At 33.8% G+C, this 16,224-nt stretch overlaps 1 protein-coding gene across 2 annotated transcripts in view; it reads left to right on the top strand.

The window, feature by feature from the left end:
• Positions 1–16,224, top strand: part of KLHL1 (kelch like family member 1) — a 182,203-nt gene that overhangs the window by 114,172 nt on the left and 51,807 nt on the right. For both annotated transcript variants that reach the window (XM_050974172.1, XM_030235167.2), the window contains one exon: positions 3,852–4,064. In XM_050974172.1, coding sequence (XP_050830129.1) covers positions 3,852–4,064 — 213 coding nt within the window. The remainder of the gene's footprint in view (positions 1–3,851; positions 4,065–16,224) is intronic.

Below are 16,224 nucleotides of genomic sequence, written 5' to 3'. Positions count from 1 at the left end.
TGCGTCTTATGAGATGGTACAGACTGATCCACAAAGCCTTTTAAAGTATTAGAGTCAAAATTACAGGTCCTGGAGACTCAACCAACTCTGTCACATAATCTTTGGCATCCTTAAAGGTTCAGTACACTTGTTCCTGTAACAAAGGTTTATCTGCCCATGAGTGCCTAGACATTCCTGAAAGCACTTCACTAGAACAGGATGAGAGGAAGTGGCCTCCACTTGTGCCAAGAGAATATGCCATTGGATATTATGAAAAATTTCTTCATTGAAAGGGTGATCATAGTGTGGAATCACCATCCCTGAAAGTATTCAAAAAACATCTAGATCTGGTGCCTGGGACATGGTTTAGTGGCGAAGATGCCAGTGTTAGATTAATGGTTGAACTGGATGATCTTAGGTTTTTCCAGCTAATGAATCTCTGACTTTATAAATCTGTACCTCAATTCCTACCTTGCATCTTAATCTCAGAGGAATTTAAAATTTATTTAATGTATCCTGAAAAGATGTCACAGACGTCTGTTGCATTATGTTCCCTAAAGTGCAAAATGAAGACTAGCCCCATTTAAAAAAAGAAGGTGAATATTTTTCCACAACTAGCATATGAGAAATTATTTCTTTTGTGGTAGAACAGGTAGCCATTGAAATATGCTTTGCTACTCCAAATGAAATTAACCTCAAGGAATTAAAATTATCTAGGAAGATTTGACATTCATTAGTCAGTTCAGGAAATGCTAATAAGTTGAAGGTGAGAGCTTTTACCTCAGAAGATCAAAAATCTGGATTCTATATAAAAATCAGAATTATATATATATTACATTTATATTATATATAGAAATACATATGGTATATTTATAATATATATGGCATATTATAGATATAATACAGTATTATAAATATAATACAATATATTTAATATAGTATATATTTGTTATTTTCTGCAATACTCATGCCCAAGTAAAATGAAATTTATGTAAGTCCAGAGGTTTAGAAAAAGAGATTTGAGCTTACATGTTTTGAAACTTTGTTTGATTCTACGAACGGTACACAGGCTGGAATAAATTCTCTTTAAGCATGTATGCAGATAAAAACCAATTTAAGATGACCAAAAAAAACCTTAATTAAATCTAAAATTATCGTTTTGAAGTAAAAGCTCCTGCTTGGAATGTTATTCTTAATAAATTAAGTTCTGTGAGCTCATGAAATGTGTCCCACCATCACAATGCTACTCTAGATTATTAGGTCTTTGGATTAATATGTTGTTGCAAAGTTTGGTGTTGGTTCCTATTAAGAGGTAGAATTTTTTGGTTTTTTTTCATAATGAGATTTAATGTCAGTTGAACCAGGCTTAATTAAACTTTGTCTTATAAATCATTTTATTGAGAAGTGCAATGAAATCTTAAATTTTATGACTTTTTAATTAAAATTAATTAAGCCAGATTGTGGTCAAATGCCTCCCTACAAACTAGTTCCCTTACATTTCCAAGCTATTCTAAAATGTTCTAGACATCCAATTTAAACTTTATCAGGAGGTAATGGTTTAAAACCTCTTTCCAGAAAAATCTACGTTTTTAAGGACCTATTGACATTTAATGTAGTATTTTTAAAAATAACTGAGTTATGTTTTGATCCAATTATCAATTATGCTAAGATAGCCTAACAGCATGGATAATATAGGTCATGACCATATATAAATCTTTGATTTTCTGTTGTGTCAGCATCCTATATGTGTAGAGTTAAAAAGCAACTCATTGAAAGTTAAGCTGTACAAATAAACCATTCACATTTATAATAATAAGCATAATTTTCAACTTTGTCCAATTTATTCTATCTGCACTTATGCATTTTTTTTGTAATTACATTACACATTTCAATGAACTTTTGTCTCATGATTTTGGCAAGCCTATGCCTGCAATATTAATCTCTGCTCTCTTATAGAAAATAATATGTGGTTAATTTTTAATAAAAATTTTTAAACAGTACATTTCAAAAAGCATGAATTTGGAGAATTGAAATAAGAGTTTCCTTCTATTGAATAAGTCAGGGAAGGACAGTATGTGACATACAAGAGCCAGAGTATAATTCTACTGTTGTAAGTATTGCACGTTATTTTCTTGTATTTGTTATAATGTCTTCTATTTCAGTTTTGATAACCAGTCAGTTTTTCCCCTGGTTCAAACATAATCAAGCAATTATAGGCAATATTGTTTGGATTTTGATATGCTAAAAACTGAATTTAGATGGTATAACAGTGGAATTATCCACTTCCCTCAGTTTTGATGTTCTTACATTTAAGTCCTTGACTGATGTTTTGTCATTCTTCCCAACTTCTCATCTTAAAAATTCTATCTGAAACAGCATAACAAAATTAATTATTATTTTTCATAAATTCGATGTTGCAACCTAACTGTTCCCAATATTGCTTTTCACATTTTCAGTTTACATAAAAATTTAGTTCCTTTTTTTTCTGCCTCCAGTCTTTAATTACTTAACTTTCTTTCTGTCTATAAATCAAGAATATGAAAACACATTTATAATTTCTCCACAGAGATAAAGCACCCTAAAAGAAATATTTGGAGAAAAATATCTGTAGAATTGTGATTCTACTGTGTCCTGTTGATGTAGAGCAGGCAGTTCAGGGAGTGCTTAATTCAGACCTTAAGATTCAGACAACTAAATGCAACACTTTTTTTTTGGATTTGTTTGTTTTTATTTTGTTTTGTTTATATGTTTATGTAGTTTATAAGGTTTTTTTTTAAGCTTTTTTAGCTATTCCTATTTTATTTGTCCTGGTTCTGTCCAGGACAAGGTTAATTTTTTTTTTTTTTCAGTAGCCAGGAGTGGGGCATAACTAGGACACAGAGGTTAGTCTGTAAAACCCTATGTCATTGCTGGGAATGGGGAAGAAAGGTCTCTTCCAAGGGGAAGGGGTTCCTTCTGGTCAAGTAAATGTGACAAGGGATCCATCTGGTGTTGTCTGTTGGGGATGGGGGAGTGGGTGTGAAGGCTGTGGTTCTGTGTGAATAATTTCCTTCCTTGTCTCTGTCATTAGTATAGTTTTTGTTACTCTTTGTTTCCTCATCTCGTTGCTGTTTCCTGTAAATTTTTCTATCTCAACCAGTGAGCTTTGCTTTTTGTGCCTCCAATTTTCCCCTCCAGCCCGCAGCAGTGTGGAAGAGTGAGGGGAAAGCAGGAGAGCAAGAGAGTGTCAGTGGTTTGGAGAGTCTCAGTGGGGGCACTGAACTGGGGAGTACCATTCCTAAACTACAACAGTACAATAGTTTTCAATACTGTAAGATCTTAATTGCTGTGAACTATTTGCGTGATAAGTGAATATTAAAAATCTGTTCTGAACAAGGTAAAAAATTATCCTTAAGTCATGATGTTGATCATCCCCTCAGCCTTGTCGTATGTGTCGATGGAAATCTAGATATTCATAATATAACTATATGACTGACACATTATTTAAACAAGAGTGAAAGAAAGACAGTGAAAATATCCAGGAAAATGTAGTATGAGCATATAAAGTCTTACAATATATTTAATGTGCTCAATTACAACTGAGTTTATTAAAATTCCAAATAATAGCCTTTACTAATTCTGACAATTTTTAATTATGATATTATTATATAATCCTCATTGTTTTTGAAATATATTTTTATATGAATTGCAACTATAGCTGTTGAACTCTATTAATTTATATTTTGTTTTTCTCATGAGCTGCAAGGATATGGGAAAGCAAACCTATATCTGGATATGGCAGATATTGACTAATCCTATGGTTTATTAGCTTTAACATGCTTTTTTAATTTTCTTGCAGTATTACTGAATCTGAAATACTTTTCTCTTCTCAGGAGAATATAATGGAAGTTATAAGAAACCAAGAATTTTTGCTTCTACCAGCTGAAGAACTCCATAAACTTCTTGCCAGTGATGATGTGAATGTTCCTGATGAAGAGACCATTTTCCATGCCTTAATGATGTGGGTGAAATATGATATGCAGAGGCGATGCAGTGACCTAAGTATGCTGCTTGCTTATATCAGATTACCACTCCTTCCACCTCAGGTATTTTTAAAATTATGTAATCATCATCCTCATAACAACAAGAACATCATTGTTATTGTGTCCTTGTGAAAACTCTCACAGCTTATAGTCTGCAACTTCTGAATACTCTGTGTGTTTAAAAGCAAACATGTTCAGCATCAGAAAAAATTAGTGGTGACCTTTTACCCAGGGTGATCTCAATAAACTTGAGGATCGGACCAACACATTCACAAGAAGGGCAGAGTTGTGAAACTGAAGAGGAGTAACTACAGATTTTATAACATGCTAAGAAAAAAAAGGCAGAATAATATTCTCAGAAAAACCAACAACAAAAAAAAAATCCATACACATGGGATTTATACAGATACCAGGCTGAGAATGAGTCAACATTATGAATTAAGAAAAGTCTGTATTGTTTTAAAACACAAAAAATTCTGTCACCAGGCAATATAATGTTATTATTCCCATAATACCTGGTGCTGCTAAGGCTGCATCTACACAATTGTTTCAAATTTTGTACTCCGTGATTTGAAAGGCATAGAAACAAATTGGAGAAGGTTCAGGGGTGGGTTACAAAGATGGTGTGTCTAGAAAAGAGAAGCAGAAGTGGGCTTGTTCAAACTAGTGAAAAGAAGGCTAAGCAATGACCTAATAGCAACTTAAGACCTGAAGCTAAGACCATGGAACCACATTCCTGAGCACACCACAAAATGTAAGAAGAGACAAACACTCTAACTTGTAGCATGGACAGTTCAGGTTGGACATTGGCTTGGGGAGGAATCACTTGGAATGCAGTGAACAAATGCAGCAGTTTTTTCAAAGGTCAAATGACCTTCTTCATTTAAGGTTTTTCCAAATTAGCTAGACCAGATCAACAAATCCAGTGTTGGCAGAAGCCCTGATTTGAGTGAGCAGACCTAGCTGACCACTGGTGGTCATTTGGATCTCCATGCTTCAGCTCCTTTTTTTTTTTTCTTTTCTCTTCCCAGAGAACTAAGTAGCAATTCTTTTCCATAATCCCAGACACTCAATCCTTCTCCTTTCAGTTAGTGTACTGGGCCTGGCTGGAGTGGAGTAAAGGTTCTTCGTGACTGCTGATAATGTGCTGTGCTTTGCACTTATTCATAAAACAGAAGGTGAGAGTAACCCATCCGGTTAATAGATCCCTTGGGGCAGATCAGAGTGAAAAAATGCTGAATGACTGGTGTTTTTCAACATACACATGTAGGCTTTATTGTAGAACAATTTGGTTGCACAGAAAAACAGGTAGCTAGTTACAATACAAAAGCATAAAAATATCACTTAAGAAAATGTTAAGGAAAGAGAAGGAAGGCATTAGTGTAGAAAGACCTTACTACCCATAGACCTCAAGAAAAGCCTTGTTTGGGGCAATTTTGGTGTCTATTGAAGTGATGGTCACCATCTTGGTCAAAGTGACAATTTCAGACTCCATCACCAGGTGATGGAGGAAACCCCAGTGAAATCCACAACACAGGAAAGCTATTTGGTTTATATTCCTTCAGGTAGGAAAGCCCAAGTACCTCCCTTGGAGTGGGGAATTCTGAGAGGATGATGTAATATGACATGAGAGACTTCTGGAGTTATTGACACCTTCTAAGATACAGCTGCCTATTACATCAATGAATTTGACTCCCTTAAGACCCGTCATGGCCCACCAGCAGAGATTGATACCTTCAGGCTATGTGTGAATGCCCCAGTACTCCCCCAACGGGAGTCATTACAGCTGACTCACTTGAGTAAGCACAAAAAGACAGGAGTGTGCCTTGCAGGATTTGCCTCTGTCCTTAACTGGCTCAACACCAGCTGTAGCCTGACCTGTCAGGTGTGCTCTCCCACTGCACCTGGGAGTTACTTTGCACATCAGCAGCTTGTCCCTGATTGAGCCATCAGCATTCCAATCTCTCTTCCAGTGTCACTTCTGGGGTGCCCCCTTTATCTCATCTCAAGTTTCCCTCACAGTCCAAATTGTGGTTAGTAAGCATATTTAGGGAGATGTGGGTTTTGATGGTTGCAGATGAACTGGATCTTTGCAGTTTTCTACAGTGGGCAAAAGTCCTCTGATGATTTTAGCAATGTTTAAACCATCAACTATTTCAGTCTCTTACAGTGCTGGTAACACATGTTTTGGCTATTGCTGAGCTGCATTTATATAGCAAGGAAATAGGTGACTGGGGAGCTGGGTACATGAAAATAAAAAGGTTTAAAAACTGTTTATAAAGAAATTTAGAAAGAAAGATTTTATAGTGATAAACTGGCAATTTTCTTGAACTTTCTCTTCTATTTAATCTGCAAATTAAGTCTTATACACTGGTCTGTAATTGAGAACTGCATCATAAATGTGCCAACTATAATGCTAAAAAAGCAAGGTCTTTTTTGGAATTACAGTTAAGACATAACAGAATTTTAGCAAAAAATTATTGAGAACTGAAAGTGAAATTTTACTTTTTATTACCAAAAGAGTATTTTTTTCCTGCTGTTGTTTATACTTAAATATGTATCAAATAAAACCTTCTGTCATTTTCATTGCACTGAAAATTAACTGAAGATTTCTCTGGAAACAAGCCAGGTCAAAATTAACAGCTCATCATTGGACCTTTCATAAAAACCCCAAACCAGCTATTTACATTCCTTACTTTTCAATTCACTTAAAAAAGAGGAAGTCAAAGACTACAGAAGTTATTGACAGACTGGAAAGATTGTACTGAGATCCACTTAAAATGAAGGTTTAAATTTAAAGTCTGAGTTTCCATGATACCTCATTTTACTCTCAAGGTGCAGTAATTATATTGGCAGTGTAGGCAGACTTAAGTAGTACAATATTAAACAATGTAATTCATAATCCAGTAGATAAATTTAGGAGAAGGCAAGTCAGTATTAACTTGTTAAAAGGAAACTATCATGAAGCTGAAAATTAAATAATAGAACCTGCAATGTTGCCATAGAAACTTTTTTGCTTCTTTGATTTTTCTGGAACCATCTTCTAAACTACAATGGTTCATATTTCTTCATTCAAGTCAAAAAAGAAAGACTGGTGGCTTGGCCAACACATAAGAACTTATTTCACATTATAATAGGTAATATTAGAGGCGATAATATATAATATATAATATATAATATATAATATATAATATATAATATATAATATAATATATAATATATAATATATAATATATAATATATAATATATAATATAATAAGAGCACATTCCAATAGGTGTTCCAGATGTTTAATGTTGATCTGTACAGAAAACATAATTTATGCTCATTTTTTTTCTTAAGGGATTTGGGGGGAGTAAAAAAGTCATGGCATCCTTAAACCTTGTTAAGGCTGAAGTTTTTTAGATCATTTATTTGAATTGTTAATTTACAAGCTTATCAATTTTTTTCCCTGTGACTTTTAATAGTATTCTTTACAGAGAGAAAGTTAACAACAAGTTAAGAAACAAGTAAAAACTGTATTTAAGAGGACCTTTTCTCAGTTGTTTAAAAATTATAAGAAATACTTTTGTGGCTGAATGGCACCACTGTTGTCCTCAATTTTCAATTTTTGAATGCATTTTAAATAAAACCCTTTATAATGTTAAGAAACTCCAACAAAATTAGTTCATGTAAACCAATACAGAAACACTACAGATAATCTATATAAAGGGTGTGTGTGTGTGTGTGTGTGTGTGTGTGTGTGTGTGTGTATTTTTTACATGATGTGATAAACATATACAAAATCACAGAATCATAGGACAGAATGCCTGAGTTGGAAGGGACCTCTGAATAACCTCTGTTCCAATACTTCTGCTCAAGCAGAGATAACCTAGAACCATTTGCACAGGACTGTCTAAACAGTTTTAAATAACTCCAAGGATTCTGCCAGTGCTTAGTCACCCTAACAGTATTAAAGTGTTTCCTGGTGTTCAGAGGAGACCTCTTGTGTTTCAGTTTGTGCCCATTGACTCTTGTCCTCTGGGCACCACTGGAAAAAGCCTGGATCTCTCCTTTCTGCACCTTCTCTTCAGGTATTTATGAACATTAGTAACATTTCCCAAAGGCTCTTCTTTTCTGGGATAAACTGACCCAGCTCTCTCAGCCTTCCCTTATAGGAGAGGTGCTCCAGTTCCTTCATCATCTTTGTGAACCTTCATTGTATTCTCTATAGTATGTTCATGTCTCTCTTGTACTGAGGAGCCTAGAACTGCACACAGCTCTCCTGTTTTGACTTCTCCAGAGCTGACTCTAGGGGAACAATCATTCTCCTTGAGTTGCTGACAATACTTTGTGTAAAGCAGCTCCAGAGGTCATCTGTCTTCTTTGAGACAGGGGCGCAGCGCTGGCTCCTGTTATGCCAAGCTGCTTTCTGGCTGGGTCTCCCACAGCATCTATTAGTGCATGAATGCACATTACACATACACATATGCATGGACACACAAATATACATAGGAATTTATTTAATTCTTTTATAGTAGAATGTAATTAGGAACCCTTTTCTTAGAAGCGAAAGCCTATATTGTGGAAAGATATATCCACTAAAGTATGATTAGAATAGTTGAAGGTGTTCTTACCTAGTTCCCTGATGACATGTGATATAATGATTGCCATTCCCACCCCCCAGGGAGCAAAACAGTTCATCTAAATCCTCACTAATTGTGTACAGACAGAAGTCTAACCTTGTCTGCAGCTAAAGCTGAAACATTAACTTCTGGCCATGAAGGAAAATGACATAGAGAGATGAGAAAAGAGATTTTATCTATGTCACTGAATTCTCCTTTTCTTCCTCTCCACCTTTCCCAAAAGAGAATAATTTGTTCTATGATTGTCTCTCCTGTTCCCTGACTCAAGCTGTACTGTGAAACATTCAATGCAATGCAGCAGCGTAGTTGAGTCTCTGCCTGTTTTGATTACTAACGATGTAATCTCATTTACTAAGATGAAAACCTGGTTTCTGCTGTATGTGGGTACACAGTGTAATGTGTCTGCTAATGTTGACACTACAGAATGTGCCAAGAATGTGTGCAGCTTCTGTTGGGCAAAACATTATTTTTATGGTGTGAGAAGTTGCTAATGATACCTGGACTGCTGAAGAAATTTGCAAGCAAGAGAAGTTAACAGGATACTGAGTACCTAGAATAGTATGACAATAAAGATGAGGATGTTTAGTGGTTTTAAGTGAAGATGTGCATGATGAAAAGAGCACAAATATTTCCTTATAGAAATGCTGAAGTTAAAGCTAATTTGTATTCCACCGGTGTGCTGGGTTTATAAAGGCTGTTATTTGAATCTGCCTATAACAGTAGATCACTAGTTTAACTAGGAAAGCTAGAAAACAGCATAAAGCAGAGATATTACTGTCTTTTCCTCTATAACACTTTTAATAATATCACTTTCAGAGGCTTGCAAATCACATCATAGGATAATGCATAGTCTTTGACTATTAAATACACTGTGGCTCAGATCCAGTGAATCTGTTATAGGCATCTAAATTAGATTTCTTACCCCAGAGCAGGAACAATGCAGTCCTTATAAAATGAAGTACTTAAATACTGTGTAAGCCACTGGAGAGAAAGTGAGCAGATCCACATGAGTTGTCTTATTTCTACAGAGATGCTGTAGGTAAACTGTAGGAAGTACTGAGCCTCTAAAATCCCTTTAGAATTCACACATTACATCTGACTGTACATGGTCTTAAAAACATATATGAATTTGCATGTAATAATTGAGTAGAAACTGTTTAAATCTTAGCTTAGATAACTGATATGATTATGTAAACTTGTAAATTCCTTCCACAACTCAGCTGGCATTTGACAAAGAAGTATTTTTTTGTGCTACTAAAAAAACCCAATTAACCAGGCAGTTGTCAGACAGGATCTTTAAGTTTTGACCTTTTCAACATATATTGAGCTAGAGAAAACAACTGCAGGTTCCTTTGCTTAGCAAAAAAGGAGGGTATCATTTTATGTCAGTCAATTTTTAAATTTGTCTTTGAGAGCAGTGTGATTGATAATATGAAATGAGAAGCTTCCTCAGTTCTCTCTCTCCAGTGTCACTAAACAAGTGCAGCTGATAAGAACTCACACCTGAGTAGAGTTGTAGGCTTTTAAGGTTGGTTCCTACCCACTGGTCTGGGGTAAATCCTAAGGTGTCTGTAAACTTTGTCAGCCTCTGCAACATTTTGTGAATTCTTTCAATCATTTCTAAATAATTGCATACCAGGAGCTTATAACCTGAGTCTGAAAAGTCTGAAGGTGAGATTCAGTTTCTTGTTCACCTATGTGTGCAGGCTGTGCCACATCAGCTAGATTCCTAACCTCTCCCTATAGGCAATGAAGATCTGGTGCACTTCCCAACACACAGGAGCAAACCTGTGTGCTGATTTGAGAAGTTCCATGGATTATCTTGCTGCCTGGCTCCAAGCAATTTTTCTAGAAACATTCCCTTCTAAATCCACTACTATATCTACTGTCTCTGTGTGGATTCTTAGACACCCTGTGGCATCTCAAATGGTGCTAGATGCTTAGTTTTGTGCAAGTGGCTTAGGCCAATTAAGCCAAGCATTTTTTTTGAAAGAAATATTTATGTTAATGTCAAGCAAACAAAGATAAATTAATTACCTTAAGAATTAATAACTTCCCAGCCCTCAAAAAATGAAATCTGGCAAGCTTCTAGGATGATCTGCATACTCCTCTCTTAAGTTATCAATGCAATAAAAATTTGGGCTTGTAAAAATTTCAGTTGGCTGTATAATGACAATTAGTTGAGTATAGCCAGTAGAAACAAGATAAACTGTTATGGTTTTACTTTTCTTATATAGATCATACAGTAAAGCTAGCTATTTAACTTTTTAATAGCAACTTCTCTGGCAGTGGATGTAGCTTGTCAGCTGATACTTTACCTGAATAAAGATGATACTTCAACGCAGTGTACAAGAAACAGTCCAAAGGATTTTTTCTTTTTTTTGCCTTTTAGGTTGTTCTAAAATTGTCCAAAAGTCCTGTCCATATGGCTGGGATTTTTTGTGTGTAAATAAATGACATGTGAACATAGTGATAATGATAACTGCTTAACACAGTTATGTGTGACCTTCATTTCCAAACACATTTTATTATCAGGAAAGTTTAGTAAATATTGGTAAATATCAGTAAAGTTTCAGTAAACGCTTTGAAGCTGTCACAAGGTGCTGCTCAAATAAAAGAGTGTGACAACATAATTCTATAGTACTATTTCTTTATCCAACACACAGGCAACTTACCTGAATTTTTATTCAGTTTCTCATGATATAATGAGCTTATGGTTCATTACTAAATATTTTGGGGTAAATTTACTTAATGGAAGACTGGATTTTTACTAATTAAATCACTTTACCCTCTGTAATGTTAAGTCCCTATTTTTTGTAGTGTAGTGCTCTTTTCTGCTTTCTTTCTTGTCCCTTAGATTGATTCACTTCATAAAATGCAAACTTTGTGCCACTTGAATTTATTCTGTGTTGTGAAATTCTTAGAAAAATAGTTTTATAAAAATACTATACTTCTGTTGCTTAATCTCTGCAGTTTATGTGAAACGCTTAAGAGAATGTATATTTCATACATGTCCCTGCTAGAATGTATAGACTGCTCCATGTGAAAACACATAATCATGGATAAATTGGATTATAATAACTCTCAAATCAATTAGAAGCTCTGGTCATATAAATAAGAGAATATCTTTCCTTGACCTTTGAAATATATCCATTATTAAATAATAACATTTATAATACAGTTACATTCACATAAAATGATGTCTTCCATTTTGAGGAGACATGTTTTACCTGTTGCTGGTGTTTTTACAAAGTCATATGATCTGTAGTAATTTTTGACAGGTTTTTGTCTTTTTCTTTCTTACTGACTGTCAGATTGACAATCATATTGTCGTGGGTTGCCCCTGGCTGGATGCCACTGTACCCTCCCCTCCAAAACTGGGCAGGGGAGAGGAAGTACAATGCAAGGCTTCTGAACTGAGACAAGTTTTGCTGCTAGGTGTTGATGTTCCATAAACAATGCCTCCAGAGGTCATGAAAATAAAACCTATTGAACATTGTTAGGATGAAGATCAGTTGCTGCTTTCAGCAGTTGTTAACAGGTAGTTTTAGAAGCAAAAACCATTATTGCTGTTGATGTCACTGAAATCTATCACTCTTAAGTAAAGAAGGAAGGAAAAAGGGAGGGCTAAGAAATAGTTTGGACTCACCTTCTGTAATTCTGAGTCCCTGTTTTTTGTAATGTAGTGTTTTTTTCTGCTTCCTTCCTTGTCCCTTAGATTGATGCAGCATAATAGACAAGCACAAAATAAGACACTTTCTTTTCTAGTTCTTTTATTTGAGTCATCAACAGTTTAGAGATTGTGAATGTCTTAAAAGAATTCTTCCTCTTCAACATTTGTAACATTTAAACATTAAATATACTGTTTGGAAAAGGTGCTTAAATACAGTCCCCCTTCTGTGATGTTTTCTTGTCCATCTTTTTTGCCTGCTTCCAAGACTGAACATGGTATTTGAATCGGGAGGACATTATTTATGGGGGGGGAAAAAAAGCTTCTTTTATGTTCCATTTCTTTGTACTTATTCTCATATTAGAATTTTATAAAAATTACATCAATTCTGGTACACTACTTACTGCAGTTAAGAGGTAGCTACAGTAAAAAAATAAAAAGCCAGTAATTTTCAAATATGGGCTGTTAGTTGTTATTGACTGAATAATGTTTGTATTCCATTTGTTAGCATCTGTTGTGCTTTTACCTAATCTCTTATTTATCACTTTTAGAAGAAAAAAAAAAAAAGAATTTGATTCAGAAGAACTTCAAATAAAGACATCCGTCTTCAAACAAGACGGATTTTTTTGTTGCTTCTAGTGTTGGGGTATTTTTTATATTTTCTCTTATTTTAAATGTGATTGGGGTTTTATTAAATTTTGTTTCCTTTTCTTCTGAGTGAAATTTGACCTTTTGAATGCAATTTGACATTTTATTATTTCTTATGTAGTATTTTAATTCTGTGGCAAAATAGCTAGTAGCTCTTGGGATTATGAACTTAATTTTTTCCTCAAGGAGTAGAGAAGAAAATTGTAATTTTTCCTCAAGGAGTAGAGAAGAAAATTGTAAGATGTTCTAAAAGACATTAATCTTACCTAACTTTATCTAGAAACTTAATATTTACTTTAAGAAGCAATTTATCTTGAAATAAATATACTTTTCTTCATTTTCTGGAGAATAAGCATACTGTGATGAAGTAAAATGTAGATCTGGCCACCAGTAGAATTGTGTACTAAGCTTGCATCTTGGATTTTGCCCTCCTTACTTCAGCCTCTCTGTAAAATAAAAAGATTGTTAAAATTGTCATTAAAAGATGTCACTGGAGGCTGAAGTTGGGGTGGGAGGGTTTAAAACAATTTCTCTTTTCCTAAACTGAATAACATTTGAATCAATAATGCATCTAGTTGATAAATCGATTGGTCAAATTAGTACCAGTTTCAAAGACAGACCTGGTTGTACAAGGAGTTCAACAAAAGTCAGTATGTGTGCTAAAAAAGTGTGGGCATAGTTATAAATTAAGTTAAAATTTTAACTGTGTCATAAAAGACAACATGGGTTTACTTATAGAAAATAATACTGAAGATTGAGATTGTTAAATGAGATTGTTAAATCTCATAACAATAAATGAGATTGTTAAATCATAAGCTTTGGAGAAGAGTTAATGTTGTGAAAGTGATTTCAATACCACAGTTTAATTACTTGCCACAGATGCTACCAATGAATGCTCCAATTCCATTACTTAGTTTATTCGAGAGGAAGTGGGGGGAAAGTCAGTTTCTTTATTTCTGTATCAAATGTACAGCCTCAGGGAATGTGTGTGTGCATGGTTGATTGTTTCTCTAGTAAATTTTTTAGGGTAATCTAATGGTAAGTTAAGGAAAGTAAACTTCAACTATGCTATATTCATTTTTTTTGGTTTGGATTTTGTACCCTGATGTGGGGGAGGAATAGGGAGGACTTGGTTATAACTGGAGGGTAGAAAGCAAGTTAAAAATTTCTTTTAAAATATTTAATATGTTGGGAAAAGTATTTAATATTTAATATTTCTTAAAATATTTAATATGTTGGGAAAAAGGTATTACAAATCAAATGAATACTGAACACATTTCCTCTGCCAGTGACTATGGCCATCAGAAAGGCAAGCTTGGTAGATGTCAGGATTTGGATTTCAAAGAAAAAACACAATTGGATTTGTTTTCCAAAATTCCAGTCTGAGACTAATCATTACTACTGCTATGTGACTGAACTCTATGCAATATATTATCACCTGTATGCATGCAGGGATCACAGACTTGCAGTGAGGCTAATGAAAATCTGTGGTGTCTAAGCAGTAAATCCTGATGTAGATTATTTGTAATAGAAATGATTAGCCACATGTTTCTAGGAAAAACTGGTCTTAAAGATCCTTAGTCTGCTGCATCTTATTGCTGAGGAGAAAATAGTCTTTGTTTGAGAATACAGAAATTCTGAGTGATTTAGTATAGTCTTTCTTCCTGGGCTGGTTGAGCAGCTGGCTTGACTAACACATCATGAATAATTTAGTCCATAAGCAACACAAATATTGAATTTCATATTCTGAATATTTGTTGTACTACAGAAAAATGCCTGGAAATGTCTGCGTTAAAAAAACTTTACTGAAATCATTAATTAAACATGAATATGAAAAAAAGAACTTAAAAGAGATCCAGAATGTTCAATGAGCTGAAAAAAGATGGTAGAAAACAAAATGAGACATGCTAAATTTGAGGTATAATTAATTGCAGATATTTTTTTATTATTTTATTTCTATAACAAAATATTGAAATTAATGTTTTAAAAGCCAACAAAACCTCAAATTATAAATTAGAAATAAGCTTTGTTAAAAAAAATCAGTATAAGGCTCCTGATTACAAGTCAAGTAAACAAAGCAGATGGTTATGCCAGATTTAGCTCAATACATTCAATTCCTAGCAAAACAAAAAGGTCATTTGTTAATGTTGCAAAAGTTTATATGGATCAAATGGAATTTAGTAATGGAGTTGAAACTTCAGGTACATACAGGATCAGTTTGAGACCTTGTGTTCTCTATGTTTAGAAGTCCCGAAAAAAGTTAACAACTTTTATAATTTTTTCATTGTTTAAAACCAAAAGGTGGAGATGGAGATAATGTTTAAGTGTTTTCAATTTCTTTACATAAAATCTAATTGCAAATCAGGATGTGTATAATAAATGACACTATTGATAATACCTCAGAATGCAAGAATTGGCAGAAAATTCTATGACTGCAGTGGATTTTACTTTCAAGATGTAGTAATTTAAAAGAAAGAGTTAAGTGATATATATCTTTGCAGTAAATTCACAATTATAAAATTCTTGATGATGTACCTTCTGTTATGAAAAGCTAAGGAGGTTTTTGTGTGCAAAACTCTACCAATTTTTAAATCAATCCATAATTTTTGATGGTTTTTTATGACAACTTTTCAAATTTTTTGTCTGAACTTTTAAAGGTTTTTAAATTTATTCTTGTTCTCTGAGTATGATTCTTAAACATTGTAAAATGTTAATGCTTAATAAATAGTCCCAAATATTTTCTCACATAAACAGTGTAAACACTCTGCTCTTCTTACTCATGTTCTCTTAGGAATTTTTCATGAATACCTAATTTAGTATTTATAAAAATAAGATTTGCTATATATTTCTCCTTTTTGTAAGTATTAGTGATTGCTGAAATATCTTGCTGATTTTACTTTTCTTTACTTTTTTTTACTTTATTTTTCTAATAGTTAATAATATTACTACTGGACATCACTTAAATTTCTAGTGTAAGCATGTAAATACTTTGCATTGTCAAGACAGCCATAATGATCTCTTACTAAAATCTGTTCTTTTCAATAATAAATGTTAAGCAGAATATTTAGTTAATATCAAAATAGCAAAAATTAAACTGATATTGAAAGAAGCAAACCATACTTTAATTCTGTTCCCCAGTACCTGTGATTAATTTTCATAACCTCATCCCAGCCAAGACCAGCAAATTGGTAAGAAAATCTGCTGTAAATTTTCAACTGAGATTTCTTAGGTCACTATTATGCCTATCCCATAAATTCAAAGGTTTTTAATGAAGAAGTTTA

This window comes from Serinus canaria, chromosome 1 (assembly GCF_022539315.1).
Source record: "Serinus canaria isolate serCan28SL12 chromosome 1, serCan2020, whole genome shotgun sequence".
NCBI classification, from domain to species: domain Eukaryota; kingdom Metazoa; phylum Chordata; class Aves; order Passeriformes; family Fringillidae; genus Serinus; species Serinus canaria.
This window is presented reverse-complemented; position numbering and strand designations above follow the sequence as displayed.